The sequence below is a fragment of the Nesoenas mayeri genome (assembly GCF_963082525.1).
Source record: "Nesoenas mayeri genome assembly, chromosome: 3".
NCBI lineage: Eukaryota > Metazoa > Chordata > Aves > Columbiformes > Columbidae > Nesoenas > Nesoenas mayeri.
In genome coordinates this window covers 36,726,307-36,743,263 of record NC_137544.1, presented here as the reverse complement: position 1 = coordinate 36,743,263, position 16,957 = coordinate 36,726,307, and the positions used below count along the sequence as shown (strand labels likewise).

The following is a 16,957-nucleotide window of genomic DNA, read 5'->3' as shown; positions in this document are numbered from 1 at the left end:
TCTGCATGTTGTTCTTAAAAGGAGCCTAGTGGCTCTTTCAAATTCAAGCGGTCTTTACAGCTGATACCTAGAGGAAAAATGGCCCACTCTTTCCAGAGCGATAGAAAAGCAAAAGGTAAAAGTCTTACTATATATGATGTTATTCCTTTCTTTTGTAGTCCTGTGAAACTGGTAGGCAGCACAGCAAATGACCTTTTCAGCCACTCACCCTCTAAGGAGCACCAAAATAACACAGCTTGGGAGACAAACTTATTTGAAAAATTTAACAGAGAAGAGAGCATCTTGCTGCAGAGAGCTGTGAATGATGATAACTACCAGAAGGTGACTGAGAAAGAAATTCAGACCAGTGAATTGCAGCCTGATGTACTAAGAGAAAAAATAGCACAAGACTCTCTGCTTTCACCAAAAGGCAACAAAACTAAACAAGTGAGTAATATCAACCAGATTTTTATTATGTGGAAACACATTTAAAATGTATATATTTTTAGGCTGCCGGTCATTTAATTATGCTCTGATGTTTAGAAATTGAGAGACTGTTGCTGTTTTTCTTGAAGGATTCATGTTACTATTGCTATTGTTAGAGGTAGCCAAATCCAGTGGATTTTGGGACCAGCAGGATTCTTGCTGTCCCAGCCCCATACCCACAAGGCTCCTGCGGTTCCACGTCCCCAGCTCAAGCCAGTAGTGAATCTGAGCACGCGTTGTCTTGGGGGGAACCTGTAGTAACACACACAGGCCCAACACAGAGAACAAACTGTATCTGTGGAGAGAACAGCTAGAAGTAGTTCAATAAGAATATAGGAGAGACTGTAGTGATCAGTGTAGGGCTTAGACAACTGTACTGACCAGCAGCCTGGTCATGTCACCAGCTTCTTTAATCTTGTTTTCCCTCTGTTTCCCACACTTGTTCCTATCTGATCCACTGTGATCTCACACCTAGTTTTTATCCTTTCCCCTAACATCCTCTAAGTTTTGCATGTTCTCGAATCCTCTCAAACATTTCATAACAAGATTTATACAATCCGAAATCTTCTCATTTTAATACAACTTCCCAAAACAACTAAATGGAGCCAGTACAAAATACTTGAACTATGTGTGTTTGCAAAGCAGAAAAGTTCTGTAAAATTACATACTGTTAATATGGTTAAAAATAATTCTTCCTTCTGCCCCAAGTCTTACAGCTGTGTAATTCTGGTAACTGGTTCTATGTTCTTTTAGTAGTGAAAGCTTAAGATCACACTAGAGCCTACAACTTACTTTAAACAAATGTGCCCTATCACAGGCTCTTCAGTCTTGTTCCTTGAAGAATGAGAGATCAGAACCAGTGACAACTAAACCAGTGTCATACAAGAACATCAGAAGTCCAGCATCATTACATAAAAAGAAATCTTCATATGGTCCTCCTGGGGTGGTTAGAAGTTCTGGGTATGGGAAACCCACTTCAGTCTCAAAACAGTCTTTTACAGCTAATGAAAAGAAAGCACCAACAGAAACTTTCAAAAAGACCAGTGTGAAAGCCAAAAGTCCTGCTGATAGAGCGAGATATAAAGGTAATTCTATCATAAGAAATCTGCATTTTAAGAGCCAGAGAGCTTTGCTGTTCACGCTCATATTTAAGGAGAGGAAAAAAAAAATTCCAAGTGTTATAGAAGAAATCTAAACCCAAACACAATTAAGTACTGAGTTTTTTCTGTATCAGCATGAAGTTACTGGAGGAGAGACTTTTAAATAAAGCTTTGCACTGTAGTCTTGTTTCATTTCCACTAACATATACCACCACTATGTTTGAGACTTACCTATTGTTCATCGGTAGGACCAAAACAAGAAGCAGCTGGCGTTCGGCAATAAGTATCTACAAGTTACATTTTCCTTTACAGTAAATGCAAAAATTTACTGACACACTAACTTCTGTGTGATGCGAATTCCTATTCTTAGCTGCTTCTATTTATCTTTGCTTTCCTAGAGTACAAAGAAAGCACTAACAAGAAAGTCCTATTTTCTGCTCATGTCTCCTGTAATACTAAGGAAAAGAGAATACCTGTGTAGTCTTGTGAAAGCTGAGTTGCAAGTAAAGGACTGAATTTCTTTATTTTTGCTGTGAAGCCTGAAGAGTTTCTTGAGATAATTCAGCTTAGTGTCTTTGAAGGCAATGTTTGCTGTCTCTGAGACATGAGAAAATACAGTTGCCCAGGTTTTAGCACACTTCTAACATGTAATGCCTTTAAAAGCCCTGCAAGTACTGTTAGGAAAAGCAGTTTAGGATTATGTTGCCCATTTTAGGGAGATGCTTCATTAGCAGCTGTCAACAGACAGTTCCTCAGTGCATTGCTGTGCTGCTCCCTGGGGAAGCAGGGGGTTTACAGCCAGGTGGAGGTGGTGAAGTGAGGGATGAGTCCTGAGAAATGAGACCACTGGCCTCGTTCAAACCTCTTCTTCCCTCTCTAGTTAGAACCGTTCTCTGCAGCATTTTCAGCTTACTTCACAAGTTAATCTCACAGGGATGAGAGAATGGCATTGAATCAAGCAATCCCCTCATCATCAGTGCCAAGAGAGCACTTTTGTGAGGAGATAGTGTGAGAAATGTAGAAAGTATCAGATTTGGGAAATGAACGTTGCCAGTTTGTTTTCAAGTATAACATTCCTGAGCAGGAGCTCTTGGCTTACATTGCTATAGGCAGTTGTAGTTACCATCTGTATTTCAGAAGACTAAGGTGTGAATAGTTTCATGTATGTTAGTTACCCTTTAGGGGGAACTTCCCTGATTTTTAATTTCCAGTCAAGTTGCTATTTGATGCAACCGATAGACATTGCCTGTCTTTGTATGCTGTCTGCCCTCAAGTCCATTTTGACAATTGCTGTGTCTTCACCATAGCTTGAAATATGTTGTATTTCTGAATGCTTAGGTAACTGGCCACTTCTTGAGCAGAGAACTGAGGCAAACCTTGTTTCGTGAAGGATTTATTATTCAGCTACTTGTTTCAGTTGTTCCTTTGGGTTTTGTTATATCTTGCCATTAATTCCTTCCCAAAAGAAAAACTACAACATTTTGCATAATGTCCCATTGCTCTCAAGATTCTACATTTAATTCAGAATTCAAGTTGTAGAATACTATGCCTAAGGGGTAGATCACATGAATAGATTTTTTTGGAAGGACATATTAAATTCTGTATTTAATTTTGTTCTATTTTACTTTCTGCCTAAATGAAGAAGCCTTGTTTGCTACTAGGATAATAAGATCTGCAACAAAGGAACCATCTTCAAAGGGGAGCATTAATAGAATTATGTCTGGCCAATCAGTTGTTAACAATCTTGGACACCAAGCTGTGGATTATTGCAGGCAATATCAGCATGTAAGTAATAATCAGTGACGCTCCCAATTATAGTATATACCACTTGGCTTGCAAGCCGATTTTGCCAAGACTTTTAATAATTATCGCAAGATTGGCAAATGCTGAAATCTTAAATAAAGACTTCCCTTAAGTCAAATAATAGTTTTTGCTTTTAAAATATGCAAGTATAATCATAGGGCTTTTCAGTTGTGTGGATAATTCTATTACTTGGGTGGTTCTATATGCTTAAAAGTTGGAATACGTCTTAATTTCTAAAAATTGCTATTTTGTGGTAGAAGTTATTTATTCTAAATAAAACCTTTTCATAGATATATTCTGTTATGATTGTTAAATAGCACAACTGTTTGGAGTTGCATTGCATTGAATATTTAACAGTATCTTCTGACTTCTCCAAGATGACTTGATTTACAGAACCATGACAGATTTTCCTTCTTCCTTATAAACTGTATATAAAAAATAATTGAATACCTAAGTCATTACCGCTTTTCAAAACTCAGTTGCTTCATAGAATAATTCTGGTAGCCAGATAGTGGCTCTCATATGAGAGGTGTTTGTTTCTCATTGTTTTTTGGCTTGTTTTCCTCAGACATATTTTGGAAATTATAAAGTAGCTCATTAAAGTAAATGCAGGATGTTTTGCTATTAGAATGTTGTTTGGGGCTTTTTTTGTTTTCTTTTCTTTTCAAGGACATTGTGTGGTTGCCAAGAGCCAGACAAGCCAGTTAAATAAAACTGATGAGTGGAATTTTTGGTAAACAATCGGCTTGGTGTAATGTTTCTCTGAATTTTTCTCATCGTTAGGATTTATCATTTTCTCCTACCAAAAATCGTGATAGAGAACTATATTTGCTGAAGCGAGTGCAAGTTGCAGAGGAGGACCTGAACACAGCTCGTGAATTGATTCAACAGCTGACCAGCACGGTTTCAGAAAAAGAGAAAGAAATAGAGACAAAGATGGTAGAACTGAAAACACAGTATGAAAAAGAGCTTTCTCGGTTGGGTCAGGAAAATTACATTCTTCAGAGTAAGGTACTTCATCATCTTGTATCCCACCCCTTGTGGTTTTGGCCCTTTTTTTGAGTATTGAATAATGTTATAAGTTGTTAATGAGCAGAAAACCCAGATTTACACACGTGCTACTAGTTTATAAATGCATCCCCACTGTTGCATTTATTATCCATAAGACATAATTTTTTTTTCAACAAACTACGTTTTCCCAAGTTCCTTTAGTTTTCTGTTTTGAGAGTTCTGCAGAAGGTTTTTTGCAAAGATTTAACTCACTCTTATCTAAAAAACTAAATAAATATATATATATAAACAGATACCAGTTGTTATGTAGATAATTAGTACTATATGATGAGATATTGTTTATTTTTTGATCCATTTTTCAGTGTTGTATTTTGCCTATATTGCATATTCCCAGGGTTATTCCACTATAACCTCCTGTCTAGATACATAAGAATAGAAGAGGCTAAAACTTCGTTAACTTTTCCCAAACTTTTTTATACTTCGTATCTGTTTTGTAATGCTTCTGTAAAACTCCAAAAATAAGATTGGCTCATTGGTGTGCTCTCATATCTTAATGAGAAGTTTGGCCTATTTTTATTATAAAAATGTAGTCTTGTAGATAATTCCGTATTGGTAACAAAATTTGATTATTAATTGTGTGTCTTTTTCTTTCTGAAAGTTGAGAAGTATGGAAGAGCTGTCTCAAGGAAAGAGATGGACCCATCATACAGCAACAGCTCCTGTCACTGAAGAAAAACTGGCAGAAATACGAAAAGAAATTGAAGATCAAGAGGTCATTATTCAAGGTTACCAACAGGTACACCACACAGAACTGTGTTCTAACCAGTTTCAGAAAGAAAATTGTTTAATGGTTGCTACTTTTCTGTTGAAAACAGTTATCTTGCTATCAAAAAAGTGGGTGCAATTTAGGTGTGAAGGGCAAACATATTGCATTTTTTTTAAAGGTATTTCAAACATGTCTAGTTTGGGCAAAGTTTTTCCATGATTCCATGTAACCATTATAAATTGTAAAAATATGCTGACTTATCAGTTGAGAACTGGGAAAATACTTTATGGCCAATAGAGAACTACAAAATTTTTGCTACAAATGCAGTAGAAAACTAGTATTTTTAAGCAATATCAGAAATCTAGAGGGTTCCGCTTTTAAGATGTTTTTCATAGGATCTGAGGAGTTGATTTCAACGAAACCTTGTAAGTATGCCCGATTTTTATTACTTAGTCAACTGGAGAAATAGATAATTCAAGCTTAATAATCCTTTTGAATACTTGCAGCTGCAGAATCGAATAAGATAGTTTAACCAGCTCCCAGCTGGTGCACAGCAGCATTTCTTGGTATAGGTCAGAAGTCTTGCCAGTCTGGCTGTGAACATCCTGAATCGGGGACAGTTTGTGTCCGTGGGACTGGAGTGTGGGCAGGCTGAGCTCTGCTCCGTCAGCGCCCACCCATGTATATGCTTTTAGAATATAGTTGGGGTAGCTTTGCAGAGGAACTGGCCTGGGTTCTCCAGTGTGAGCAGACACTTGGCCAAGATTGAATTCTACTGTATACTACTTTAGCATAAAGCAATCATGAAAGTAGGTATCTATTTCAGAAACTTAGTAATAAAACATTTGGTGTTTGCTTCCACTCTTTCAGTAAGCAAACTGTGCACATCATAGACCATTGGTTTTGAACTGGATAAAATGGTAATTTATGAACATTCTTTGTCTTTCTCATCTTAGGAAAATGAGAGGTTATACAAACAAATGAAAGAGCTACAGATCCAAAACAAAAAAAATGAGGAACGAATGTATAAGGAGAATCAGTGTTTAATGTCTGAATTAATAACCTTAAGGTAGGCATATTTAAACACTAACAAAAATCTCTGGAGTTTTGAGCTGTGTTTATTATTTTAATTTATAAAGAATGACTGTGGAGTCTGTTAGATGCATGTTTTCCAGTGTTTCTTGGGTTTGTGGTTTTGGCCCTTTTTTTGAGTATTGGTTTATGTTGATAATGGGCATTTAATTCTTAGTGTTCTTGCAGACTTGTGGGAAGACTCGAGTCTTTCATTTGGGAACTATTTCAATGCTAAAATTCAAGTATTCTTATTCATATCAGAGTGTAATGCATGCTACACTTGTTCTGGTATTACATCTCTGCTCATGCGTCAAAATATTTTGATATTGCAGTAAGGTACAGGGTAAATCAGAGGTGACAAGACATCCCCATAGTGGAAGAACAATTAGATTCGCTGCACTCGAGCTGCTGTAAGATTTGGATCCTATACTAGTAAAGAGGAAAAAAACCTAGCAATTTTGTATATTCCTAACTTACAAATCCCTGCCATAGATGAGTTGCACTGAGCCAGAGTGGGTTTTGTTTCCCTCCCTCGTGTAGTCCCAACAAACAAGTTTGTGCAAAGTGAGGTGAATTTTTTTTGTAGAAAGATGTCTTGTATAGTTGCTTCTTTAAGTCTGCGCAGATTGACATTGTAGTACCATTTGGGGGAGGGTTATATTTAGTTTTTAGTATGTGCCACTATTAGTACACCAAGTCACTGCCTTGTATAAATGTTTTTGCTGTTACTGTTTAGAGAAAAGACAGTGAAGACTAATAATATCCAGTCACAGATTGTGCAGAATTCTGAACCAGCCAGAAACTGGAGTTTCACAGAACTGATGTCAGAGCTTCGAACAGCACAGGTAGCTCTACACCAAGACTGGTTTTCATGTGTTCTTAAAAACATCACTTAACTAGCCATACTATAGACTAATAATGTAACTGAAGAAAGTAGCAGAGGATCCTACTATTTGCCACACTTCTGTATCACAAATGTCTCACCATGTGAACTCTAGAAGAAATCCCCTAAGACACAGATTCACTTGAAAGAAGTGCAATGTTGCCCTGTTTACTGATCATTCTGGAATACACTGTGAGAGCTTTCAGAAAGTAGTGATACCTCTGTAGCTTTCCCACGTAAGACAGATCTGGAAGAGTGTTTATCCCCGCTCTGTACCAAGTAAGTTCTAGAAAAGAACATTAGAGTGAAAATAATCATTTGCTATTCACTCCTGTAACTTTTTTTGTAGTTCTGTAGGTGCTTGTGATTTTGAGGGAGGATATTTAGATATTTAGTAAGCTTCATGTTAAAATTAAACTTTTTCAGAAACTTCTATTGTTCTGCTTCCTGCAAGTAGAGACTGTTCTGGTATATGTTTCCTCTGATAGACCAGAAATTTAAAGCTGTTTCTTCCTTCCTTTTATTTTTTTTTTTTTAATAAAATGAATAAATAAGGAAATAAATGATGATGGAAAATAACCCAATAACAACAAAGACAAGTTTGGTATGTGATAAGAGGATCTTATGTGCTAACTATTTGGTAAGTGGAACATGGGAGGTTCCACTTAAATATGAGAAGAAACTTCTTCTCAGTGAGGGTGCCAGAGCACTGAACAGGCTGCCCAGAGGGGTTGTGGAGTCTCCTTCTCTGGAGACATTCAAAACCCACCTGGACACCTTCCTGTGTAACCTCATCTGGGTGTTCTTGCTCCGGCAGGGGGATTGGACTAGATGATCTTTCAAGGTCCCTTTCAATCCCTAACATTGATTCTGTGATCTGTGTCCAGTGAGGTTGAGGACCAGCAGAGGCGTTCCTGGTCTGATAGAGCTGACTGAGCTCTTAAGACTCCAGGGGCTCCCCAAGTTCCAACCTCACAGGTACTGCTGCTGCACTTTCCTGTCCTTAGGTCCAGCCTGTAATGAGACTGACCACAAGATCCAAAGATGGAGAAAGACACAGAGACAACACTACCATGGTCAGGCACACAGATAGCACAGAGCACAGTGCCTTTGCTCATGCCACAGAAATACAAACAGCACTCTTGAAAACACAAGAAGCACAAACAGATTGATCCTGTTGAGCAGCTCAGTATTGGAGTTGATGAGCAGTAACACAAATACATGCACATGATGGCCATCACCGGCCCTGGGCGCTTGGTCTGTTTACTGGCTGGCCCCAAAATCTCAGACCTTGCAGTTGCTGCTGCCTGTACGTGTGGATCCCAGGACCAAGAGCTTCCCTCTCCAGAGGCTGACACTGCAACCTTTCCCCCTACTTAGTCTTGAAGTTTACTTGTGATCACATATCAACAGAACATGCAGAAAATGGCAAGAAATAAAATGTAGTAAGATGAACTGTTGGACAATACACATGTCTGTTTAAGCTACAGTCTTAAAAATAAGTGAAATGATTTTCTTTAGTGACCCTCTCAAAACGCAGATATTTTCTGCTTTTGAGACAATTATGTGTATATATATTTTTATATATACATATATAAAGTATATATGTATATATTTTTATATTTAGTTTAAGTTTTCACTTGCTTTGCTACGACAAGGCCTGAGAATAATAACAAAACACAAAAACCTGGTTGCTGCTGTGGTCTCACACAACTGTTGTGATTTAATAATTTTATTTTAAAAGCGTGTTCACGTTTTTGGTATGACAATGTGCGTTCAGTTTCTCCTATCTTACCATGTCCTCTAAAACTCAGAAGGAAGAAACTAAATTACAAGAAGAGATAAGACGTCTCAAACAAGATAAGCAAGCTCTTCAGGTAGACTTGGGACAAGCAAAGAAGGAGAGAGATTTAGCAAAAGTGCAGATTGCATCCACATCAGGTAAAGCACCTTCATTTTGTTGAATAATTTTGCCTCCTCTGCGCTTTACTAAATAAACATGTAACTAAAACTTGTTTCTTATTAGAATATGACTTAGCCAAATGCATCTAGACCGTTTCCCAGTATTGTCCTTCACGGTATGCTTTTATTAGAAGTTTAGACATGCTGCAGTACTTTGGCACTATTCGAAAGCCTTTTCTTGTATCCAGCCGAACTCTTTGTTGTTGCCTATTAAGTCTGATTTCTTGCCTGTCTCCTGCTGGGCATGGGAAACAGACTATTCCATTTATACAACAACTCTGTTCATAAGAAAATATTTACTGTGTTGCATCTTGGTCTCCTGTTTAGATCTTGCCATTTTTTTACCTCTAACCTGATGCCTTGTGACATTTTAAAAATATTCTTTTCAGAATTCTTTCCAGTTTGACTTTAGCTTTCTTAATGAGAGAGGGCCAGCAATTGGACTCTTTTATTTCCAATATCAGGCATCAAGCACTAAGAGCTGTACTATTTGCCTCCATGTCTCTTCTCAAAATGTTTGATCCATAACTGGCAGGAGTATGGTCAATATATACCTATGCAGATATTCTGTATTGTCATCCACGTTGTTACTGAAAATTTTTTTATTAGAACATGATCAAGAATAGATCCTCCTGGGTTTCTGTATTAAATACCATCCATGGTAACTGTCAACCATTGAGTACTACTATGTATGAGAGAAATAAGTTGTTGTTTTTTTGGGTTGGTTTTTTTTTTTTTTTCAAATAATGTTGCATTTAAAATCCTAATTAGGGTCTGGTTTTAAAACTTCAGGGCCAATAACAGGATTAGTAAATATATTAGATGTGCTGAGAAGGGTAGTGTTGACTAATTACTTTTTCAATGCGTAACTACTAATAAGACTAAGGATAATTTATTCTTATAGATGAGAAGTCTTATGAATTTAAAATGATGGAAGAATCATACAAACAGGAAATTGCTCATTTAAAAAGAAGACTTCAGTGGTATGCAGAAAATCAAGATATTCTGGATAAGGATGCAGCCCGTCTTAAAGATGCAAGAGAAGAAATTGAGAAACTAAAACTAGAGGTGATGTTGAAATTTTAAATTATTTCTTTTCTAGTGATGAGTATAATGTAATTCCATCCTTCGTAATAGTCCTTTTTTTTCAAGAAAAACATGTAAACTGTTTATAACCTTTAAAGCAAACATGGAGTCTTTCTATGCAAAATTGATATTACTGCATATGCAGTGAGAGTTGCAAGTGCAGAATGCTTAAAATGTAGTAACCTGGTTTTGCTTTTATTGGACATCTTGATGATTCTTCTGGCAACAAAAGTAATATGTTTCCTTAAAACCTGCAAAATTTGTGACTAAGAAAAGGCAGTACATTGTTACCTTAACAACTTGCAACATCCCTCTAGTCATTTTTCTTTTCCTCCTCTTTACTTCATGGTAGCTTAGGCAACACTTTTTTCTCTTAAGTAGTGGTTCTAGATTCTTTCTTACAAAAAATTCTCTGGTTGCTGTAGTAGGAAGAAAAAAAACAAAACGCTCAAAATATAAAGCAACCAAAACTAATATATGAATCTTGAATAGTTCTGAGATTCACATTGCCTGCTTGTCAGTAGATTTGACCTAGGATTTCTAGAAATAAAGAGTTTTACCAGTGATAAAATGTATTTGATCTTGGCATTTTTTCATGGTGTTTTACTGGAGAGATTATAGATGAAAGGGGGTGCTTCTGAAGGAGCAGCCAGGGAAGGAGATCCCTTAAACACCACCATATCGAACTTTGATCAACATATCATTGCTGTGAAAGAAAATTTTTTGCATTTTCTCCAGGATGGACGGGTGTTTAAAAACAATGAAGAGTTCTGACTTCATATAAGCAATCAAATTAGTCAAACTATGCTGGCATAAAAGCATTACTTATGTTAACATTGCCAACATAAGAAATCAAGGTAGGAATATTTCCAACTGTACAAGGTGGAATATCACTGTACAGTGATTATAGTGGCTGATAAAGGTAGGAAATTCAATTTAGGTTAAGGCTTTGAGTCTTTGTGGCCAGACTTTATGGAAATGCAAGAGTGTTAGGTATACAGTTCCTTACACTGAACCTAAGAGTCAGCATTTATTTAGGCACAAAGTAAAGTTGCTTTTTGACTGTTTCTGTATCTTGTCATACAGCACAGCCTTGCAAATAACAAACTATTTCCTTACCTCACCCTGAATTCATGTAATGTACTGTAGTACTTCATATTATAGTTTATTAATGAAGCTTGCATGTTGGAAGTGTGGCAGAAAGAAGCAGATGTACTGGTATGAAGACAAGAATGTCCCAGAGTTGAAGTTTTCTTATAGATTTCCATGGCTAGTCTCAGCTTAAGTGTCTTGAAGATGCTGTAACTCAGTTTAAGAACCTCAAGAATCAAATAGTACAGAAATTACTATTACCAGGTTTTAACCTGCAGAATACTTGCAATATGTTTTGTGTTCTTAAATTCTTACTTTTGTACTACAGGACAATGTCTCTGACTATATATTTTAGTTTATTTTCTCATAAATTGGATAGGTTGAGAAGCTCAGAGCTGAAGCTGGAGATCAGTGTGTGCAACAGAAGAAACGTTCACAGGACAGAGCAGCAGATGCTAAAAGAATTCAGGACCTTGAGCGACAAGTATGCAATAATAGAGCTGTGTTTTGTTTAACCTTTATTTCAGTTAAGATCTTTTATAACACTTACCAGCCCTTTCATAAATGTAATGCATTGAATGAAGCCCTATGATAAAGTAACTTGTGCTCAAGACAAGTACTTATTATACTTACAAAGAACTCTTTTGCTACTGTCTCCTAATAAGCTAATTACTGATATCCATTTTTAAATCCTTTTACATTAAAAAGCTGTTTAAAGTTTCTTGGAAAGGAGCAAGAGGGCAAAAGCACACACAGCCTTGCTGTTTGTCTTCTAAGACTCCTTTTGTCAGTGTTCAGTAACCCCTTAACATTATGGTCAATTTCAACCAAGCTGATTGAAGAGCAGAGGTTTAAATATTGTTGGATCCCTATGAGATTTGTGAAAACTGCAGGAGCAGAGACCTTAGAATTCTATGTTTCTACTGAAGAAAAGCTGGGTGGGAGTGGGCTTTCTGAAGTTTAGTGAATGCCAGCTGCATTTGGTAGGGATGTGGGACAAATGGGTAAGAGCCTCTGCAGTATTCTAATGCGAAGAATATCTTATCCATAGATAAGAGGGGCTTGTTATTAGTCTTGCGTGCAAGGTGTTAGTTTTGTTTTATTGCAGACTTCAAAATAAAAGGCATATAATCTGTTATTTGGAGAATCATTTCAATGTGGTTATTAAATATCTCTGTAACAGCTGAAAAAGTAGAATGTGAATGTAAGTCCAGAAAAAAGCAAGTACTCCAGCATTAAAAGCCATATACAGCTTAAGTGCTAAGAAAGTATATAAAAGATCCATTTGACACAAGACTGATATGAAGACAAGAGCAATATTTTGTTTAAGATTATGTATAAATCAATCAGTAAAAAATGAATCTTGCTTTTCTGTAAATAATAACGTAAATGTAAACAATACAAAAAATTCTTATCATATGCATCTCTAGTTTTCATTCTTCACCCAGCTTAAGCACATGACAGTGTTGACATTCTATTACTTAGTTCAGTTTTCATTAGAACTCTATTCTTTTTGACTTAGTTTTCTTTTTGATAGATCAGAGAAATGGAAGGAATTCTCAAAAGAAGATATCCAAATTCCCTGCCTGCTTTGATTTTTGCTGCTGCTGCTGCTGAGAAAACTAATGATCTTTCAGCTAAAACAAAAACAGTTGATTTTTTGGAGAGAAGAATTAAAAAGTTAGAAACAGAACTTGAAGGTAAAGATGATGAAGCTAAAAAAAGTCTCCGTGCCATGGAACAACAATTTCAAAAAATAAAGGTAAAAGCTGACGGCTTGTTGAGTAGTCTGCTCTGCAGGTAACAGTCACAATGTCACTCTGGTCTAACACGGCACAGTGGTGAAAACTGAAGGCAAAGATGACATTCAAGGGAAAAAATACTCATAGAATTCAGAGCCAGAATTTCAGTAGCTTCAGCACCTGAGATAAAAAGAGCATTGCAACCGTTGAAGTAGTGTTGAAACTGAGAGGACAAGTTCTTGAGGCATAATTTAATTGTTACAATTGGGATAAGAGGATTTCGTCATGTAGGTCAGAGTAGCTGCTTACCTAATTCCTGACGGTACCAAAGACTGTGGTTTCAATTGGTGTTTCTGCAGGGAATGTCTGGGAATGCTAAACGTTCTGTCCAAAGATGACATGGTAGTGAGTCTTAAGACTTGTGATAGGAAGTCTTACTTCAAGAAAAAAGCGAACTGCACAAGTGCTTAATGAGCAGGAAAGGAAAACTGGCCAGTTGTTCCTCCTTTTCTCCATGTGAATAATGCATTACATTTTCCTCAGAGGCTATCCATACTATAAAGAAGGTTAGGTTTTCCTCAGCTCATTAGGAAGAGAGGTTCTGTGTGTCTGAATTTACACTTTTGTATTAAAAAAAAAACCTGTTAAAATTTAAGATTATTTTTAAAATGTGAGGTACTATTTTGAGGCATATGACAGTAGTGTTTGCAAACTGACACATGGCAAATACATAATGGCAAATTTTAACAAAACTAAAGATTTCTTGCCATATTAAAATAAGATTTTACTTTGCCTGTCCAAATGGGTAACATCTGTGGAGAACACAATTATATAAAAGTGAAACAGTTCTTTGTCAATTTTTCTTTCCCATAGTTACTGTATTCATTGTGAGTAGATGATTAGTTTGTAGTAGATTTTTTGAGTAATTCTGTTTTACAGCAGACTTAAGTTTGCTTCACATAATTTTTCACTCACTGATTTCTGAACTGGTGTATATTCTGCCTTAGGAAATCTTGCTTCACATGTCCAGTAACTTTAAAGAATAATAAAAAGAACTAGCAATAAATGTATACTTAAGGAAACCGGATTTTTTTTCTCCCTCTCCCCTCCATTAGATGCAGTACGAGCAAAGACTTGTAGAGCTTGAGCAACTACTTGCCTACAAATTTGTGAGTGAATCACCAACACTGAATGGTGATAAAGCCAAGTCTACAGAACTTGAACAGGAGCTTCAGAATCTAAGGAAGACTCATCAGATCACTGTTAAAAACCTCCAGACAGAAATTGAAAACCTTAGAAGTCAAAATTCCCAATTAAAACTCAGAAGTAAAAAGGATAATAAAGACTTACAGTCCACAGACTCTCAAATTAAGCAAGATAACACAAAAGACAGACTGTTAAAACTAAATGAAGAACTGGTCACCAAAAACAGAGAAATACAAGACCTTACAAAAACTATAGAGAAACTTCAAAAAGAAAGGATGATGATGTTGTCTGATAATAATTTGAGAAATAAAACTGATAATAAGGAAAACTCTACAGAGACCATGAAGAAGAATACCTCAGCAACAGACAAAAGGAACTCCAGCAACAGTGAACCCTTCCAAAGGATTTTCAATGATGACAAAGTATACCGACCAGATGCCTTTTCCGATTCTAATCTCTTGGAAGTTCTCCAAGAAAATGCACAGCTGAAAGAGGAGCTAGAAAGATTGTCTCTAGAAATGAACCAGCAGAGGGTGAAGTCTCAAGCAACACTGGCTTATTCTGAAAATAGCATACGAAGGTAAATGCTCAAACACATTCCTTTTAAAACCTTGTTAAAGTGTCGGCTGATGCAGGACTGAAGTGGCACATTAACATGTCAGCCACGTGTGAAGCTAGTTCATACTTGGCCAGTGTTCTCTGTAAATTTCTTTTATACTGTTTATTATTCATTTGGGGTTTTTTTTTGGACAGTGGCGGTGTTTGATTTTTTTAGAGCAGTACACTGCCATGATTCTATGGACAAACCTATAATAATTCTTCTTATTAATGCTACAGTTCATTGTGGGTTTGAGTAAGAAGATTTCAGTATAAATCATTGCGTATCACACACTTTATATTTGTGTTGAATAGCATTAATGTTTGGTACAGATACTTTCTTTCACACTTGGGTTATGCTTTCAGTGAAATTTACTTGACCAACTCTAGAAACTTTACAGTGAAATTTACTTGAATTTACTTGACCAGCTGGAGAAACTTTACACTTGAGGTAGTTTCCCTTCAATCCATTCATAGTCAAAGTAGAGGACGTTGGCATATTCAGGTTGCAACACATTCTGTTCTGAAATAGATAACCCAAATAGGACAGCTGAATTATTATTTAAAAACACCTATTTTGTCTCCTTTTTTTTTTTTTTTTTAATAAGAGGAGCCAAAAAAAGATGATTGGCTGAGTTTTCTGTATTCTAGCTGCCTCTGCTTAAATAAGGCACATGTCCAGCATTGTACGCTTCACACACTGTCGTCCCTCCAGAGCAGCAGTGGTGCTATCTTGTGAGATTTTGTTATGAAATTTGAAAGATGTGCTGCCTTTAACGTTTTTGATATTTTATATGTTCAAGTGAGAAACTTTGCTGCATTTTTGAGGACTGTCTGTAGCTGCTTCACTACATCTTATTTTCCTGTTACTGTTCAGGATGCAGGAAGACACAGCAGAATACATTGCATCTCTGAAAGCCTCCCATCAGAGGGAAGTGGAGAAGATTATTTGCCAGCATGCAAAGGAGCATTCTACTTCTAAAGTAGCTGAACTAAACAGCAGAATTTCAACACAAGAGGTAAGATACAGCAGGTACATTCATTGCATATAGATATCTGTTAATGGTGTTTCTTTCTAAATTACTGTAAACTTTATGTTTCTTTGAAGTAGGATCTACTGTTTCAAAAATGGGCCAGTGCCACTGTATTCACAGAATCACAGACTGGCTGAGGTTGGAAGAGACCTCTGGAGGTCATCTTGTCCAACCCTGCTCAAGCAGGGTCATCTAAAGCCAGTTGCTCGGGACCATGTCGAGATGGCTTTTGAATATCTCTGAGGAGGGAGATTCCACAACTTCTCAGGGCTTAGAGACCCAATAAATGCTTGGATAGCTTCACAGTAAAGAAGTTTTACTTATGGTCAGACAGAACCTCTTGAATTTCAGCTGGTGCCCTTTTCTGCTTCTCCTGTCACTGGATACCACTGGAAAGAGCCTGGCTCCATTTTCTTTGCACCCTCTCTTCAGATATTTGTAAACATTGACAAGATTCCTCTGAGCCTTCTCTCCTCGAGTCTAAACAGGCCCAGCTCCTCAGAATTTCCTCATAGGAGAGATGCTCCAGTCCCTTCATCATCCTGAAGGCCAGTCTTGCTAATAAAGACTTTACCTCACCCTTTTCCATGTCCTGAGTCACCAAGGCCCCTGGCCCATTCATCAGCAGGCCCACGTTTTCTCTAGCATTCTGGTGGCCGCCTAGGTACTCCCAGAAGCCCTTCTTGTTGCCTTTGCCAGTCTCACCAGATTCAGTGCCAGGTGGGCTTGGGCTTTCCTAACCATATCTCTGTATGCTCATACAGTGTCTCTATATTCCTCCCAGGTTACCTACCTGTCCTTGTTCTCACTGTCTGTAGGCTTCCTTTTTATGTTTGAGTTTTTGCCAGGAGTTCCTTGTTCGTTCATGCAGGTCTCCTGGCGTTTTTGCATTTCTGCTTGTTGGGATGATCTGCTCTTAAGCTTGAAGGAGGTGATCCCTGAATGTCAACTGGCTTTCTTGAGCCCCCCTTCCTCCCCAGGCCCCATCCCATCTTCCAAAGCAGATCTTTGAAGAGGCCGAAGTCTGCTCTCCTGAAGTCCAGGGTTATGATCATGCTTTTTGGCCTGGTCCCTCAGGATCCTGAACTCCACTATCTCATGGTCACTGCAGCCAAGGTTGCCTTTGACATTGACAC

At 37.3% G+C, this 16,957-nt stretch overlaps 1 protein-coding gene across 1 annotated transcript in view; it reads left to right on the top strand.

Annotated features, from left to right (window-relative positions):
- The window catches only part of CEP162 (centrosomal protein 162), a 44,454-nt gene that overhangs the window by 21,045 nt on the left and 6,452 nt on the right, over positions 1-16,957 (top strand). Inside the window, exons 11-23 of the mRNA XM_080341826.1 lie at positions 159-426; positions 1,283-1,550; positions 3,208-3,350; positions 4,152-4,379; positions 5,038-5,175; positions 6,102-6,214; positions 6,956-7,064; positions 8,917-9,043; positions 9,969-10,132; positions 11,622-11,726; positions 12,780-13,004; positions 14,100-14,770; positions 15,665-15,806. Coding sequence (XP_080197952.1) covers positions 159-426; positions 1,283-1,550; positions 3,208-3,350; positions 4,152-4,379; positions 5,038-5,175; positions 6,102-6,214; positions 6,956-7,064; positions 8,917-9,043; positions 9,969-10,132; positions 11,622-11,726; positions 12,780-13,004; positions 14,100-14,770; positions 15,665-15,806 — 2,701 coding nt within the window. The remainder of the gene's footprint in view (positions 1-158; positions 427-1,282; positions 1,551-3,207; positions 3,351-4,151; positions 4,380-5,037; positions 5,176-6,101; positions 6,215-6,955; positions 7,065-8,916; positions 9,044-9,968; positions 10,133-11,621; positions 11,727-12,779; positions 13,005-14,099; positions 14,771-15,664; positions 15,807-16,957) is intronic.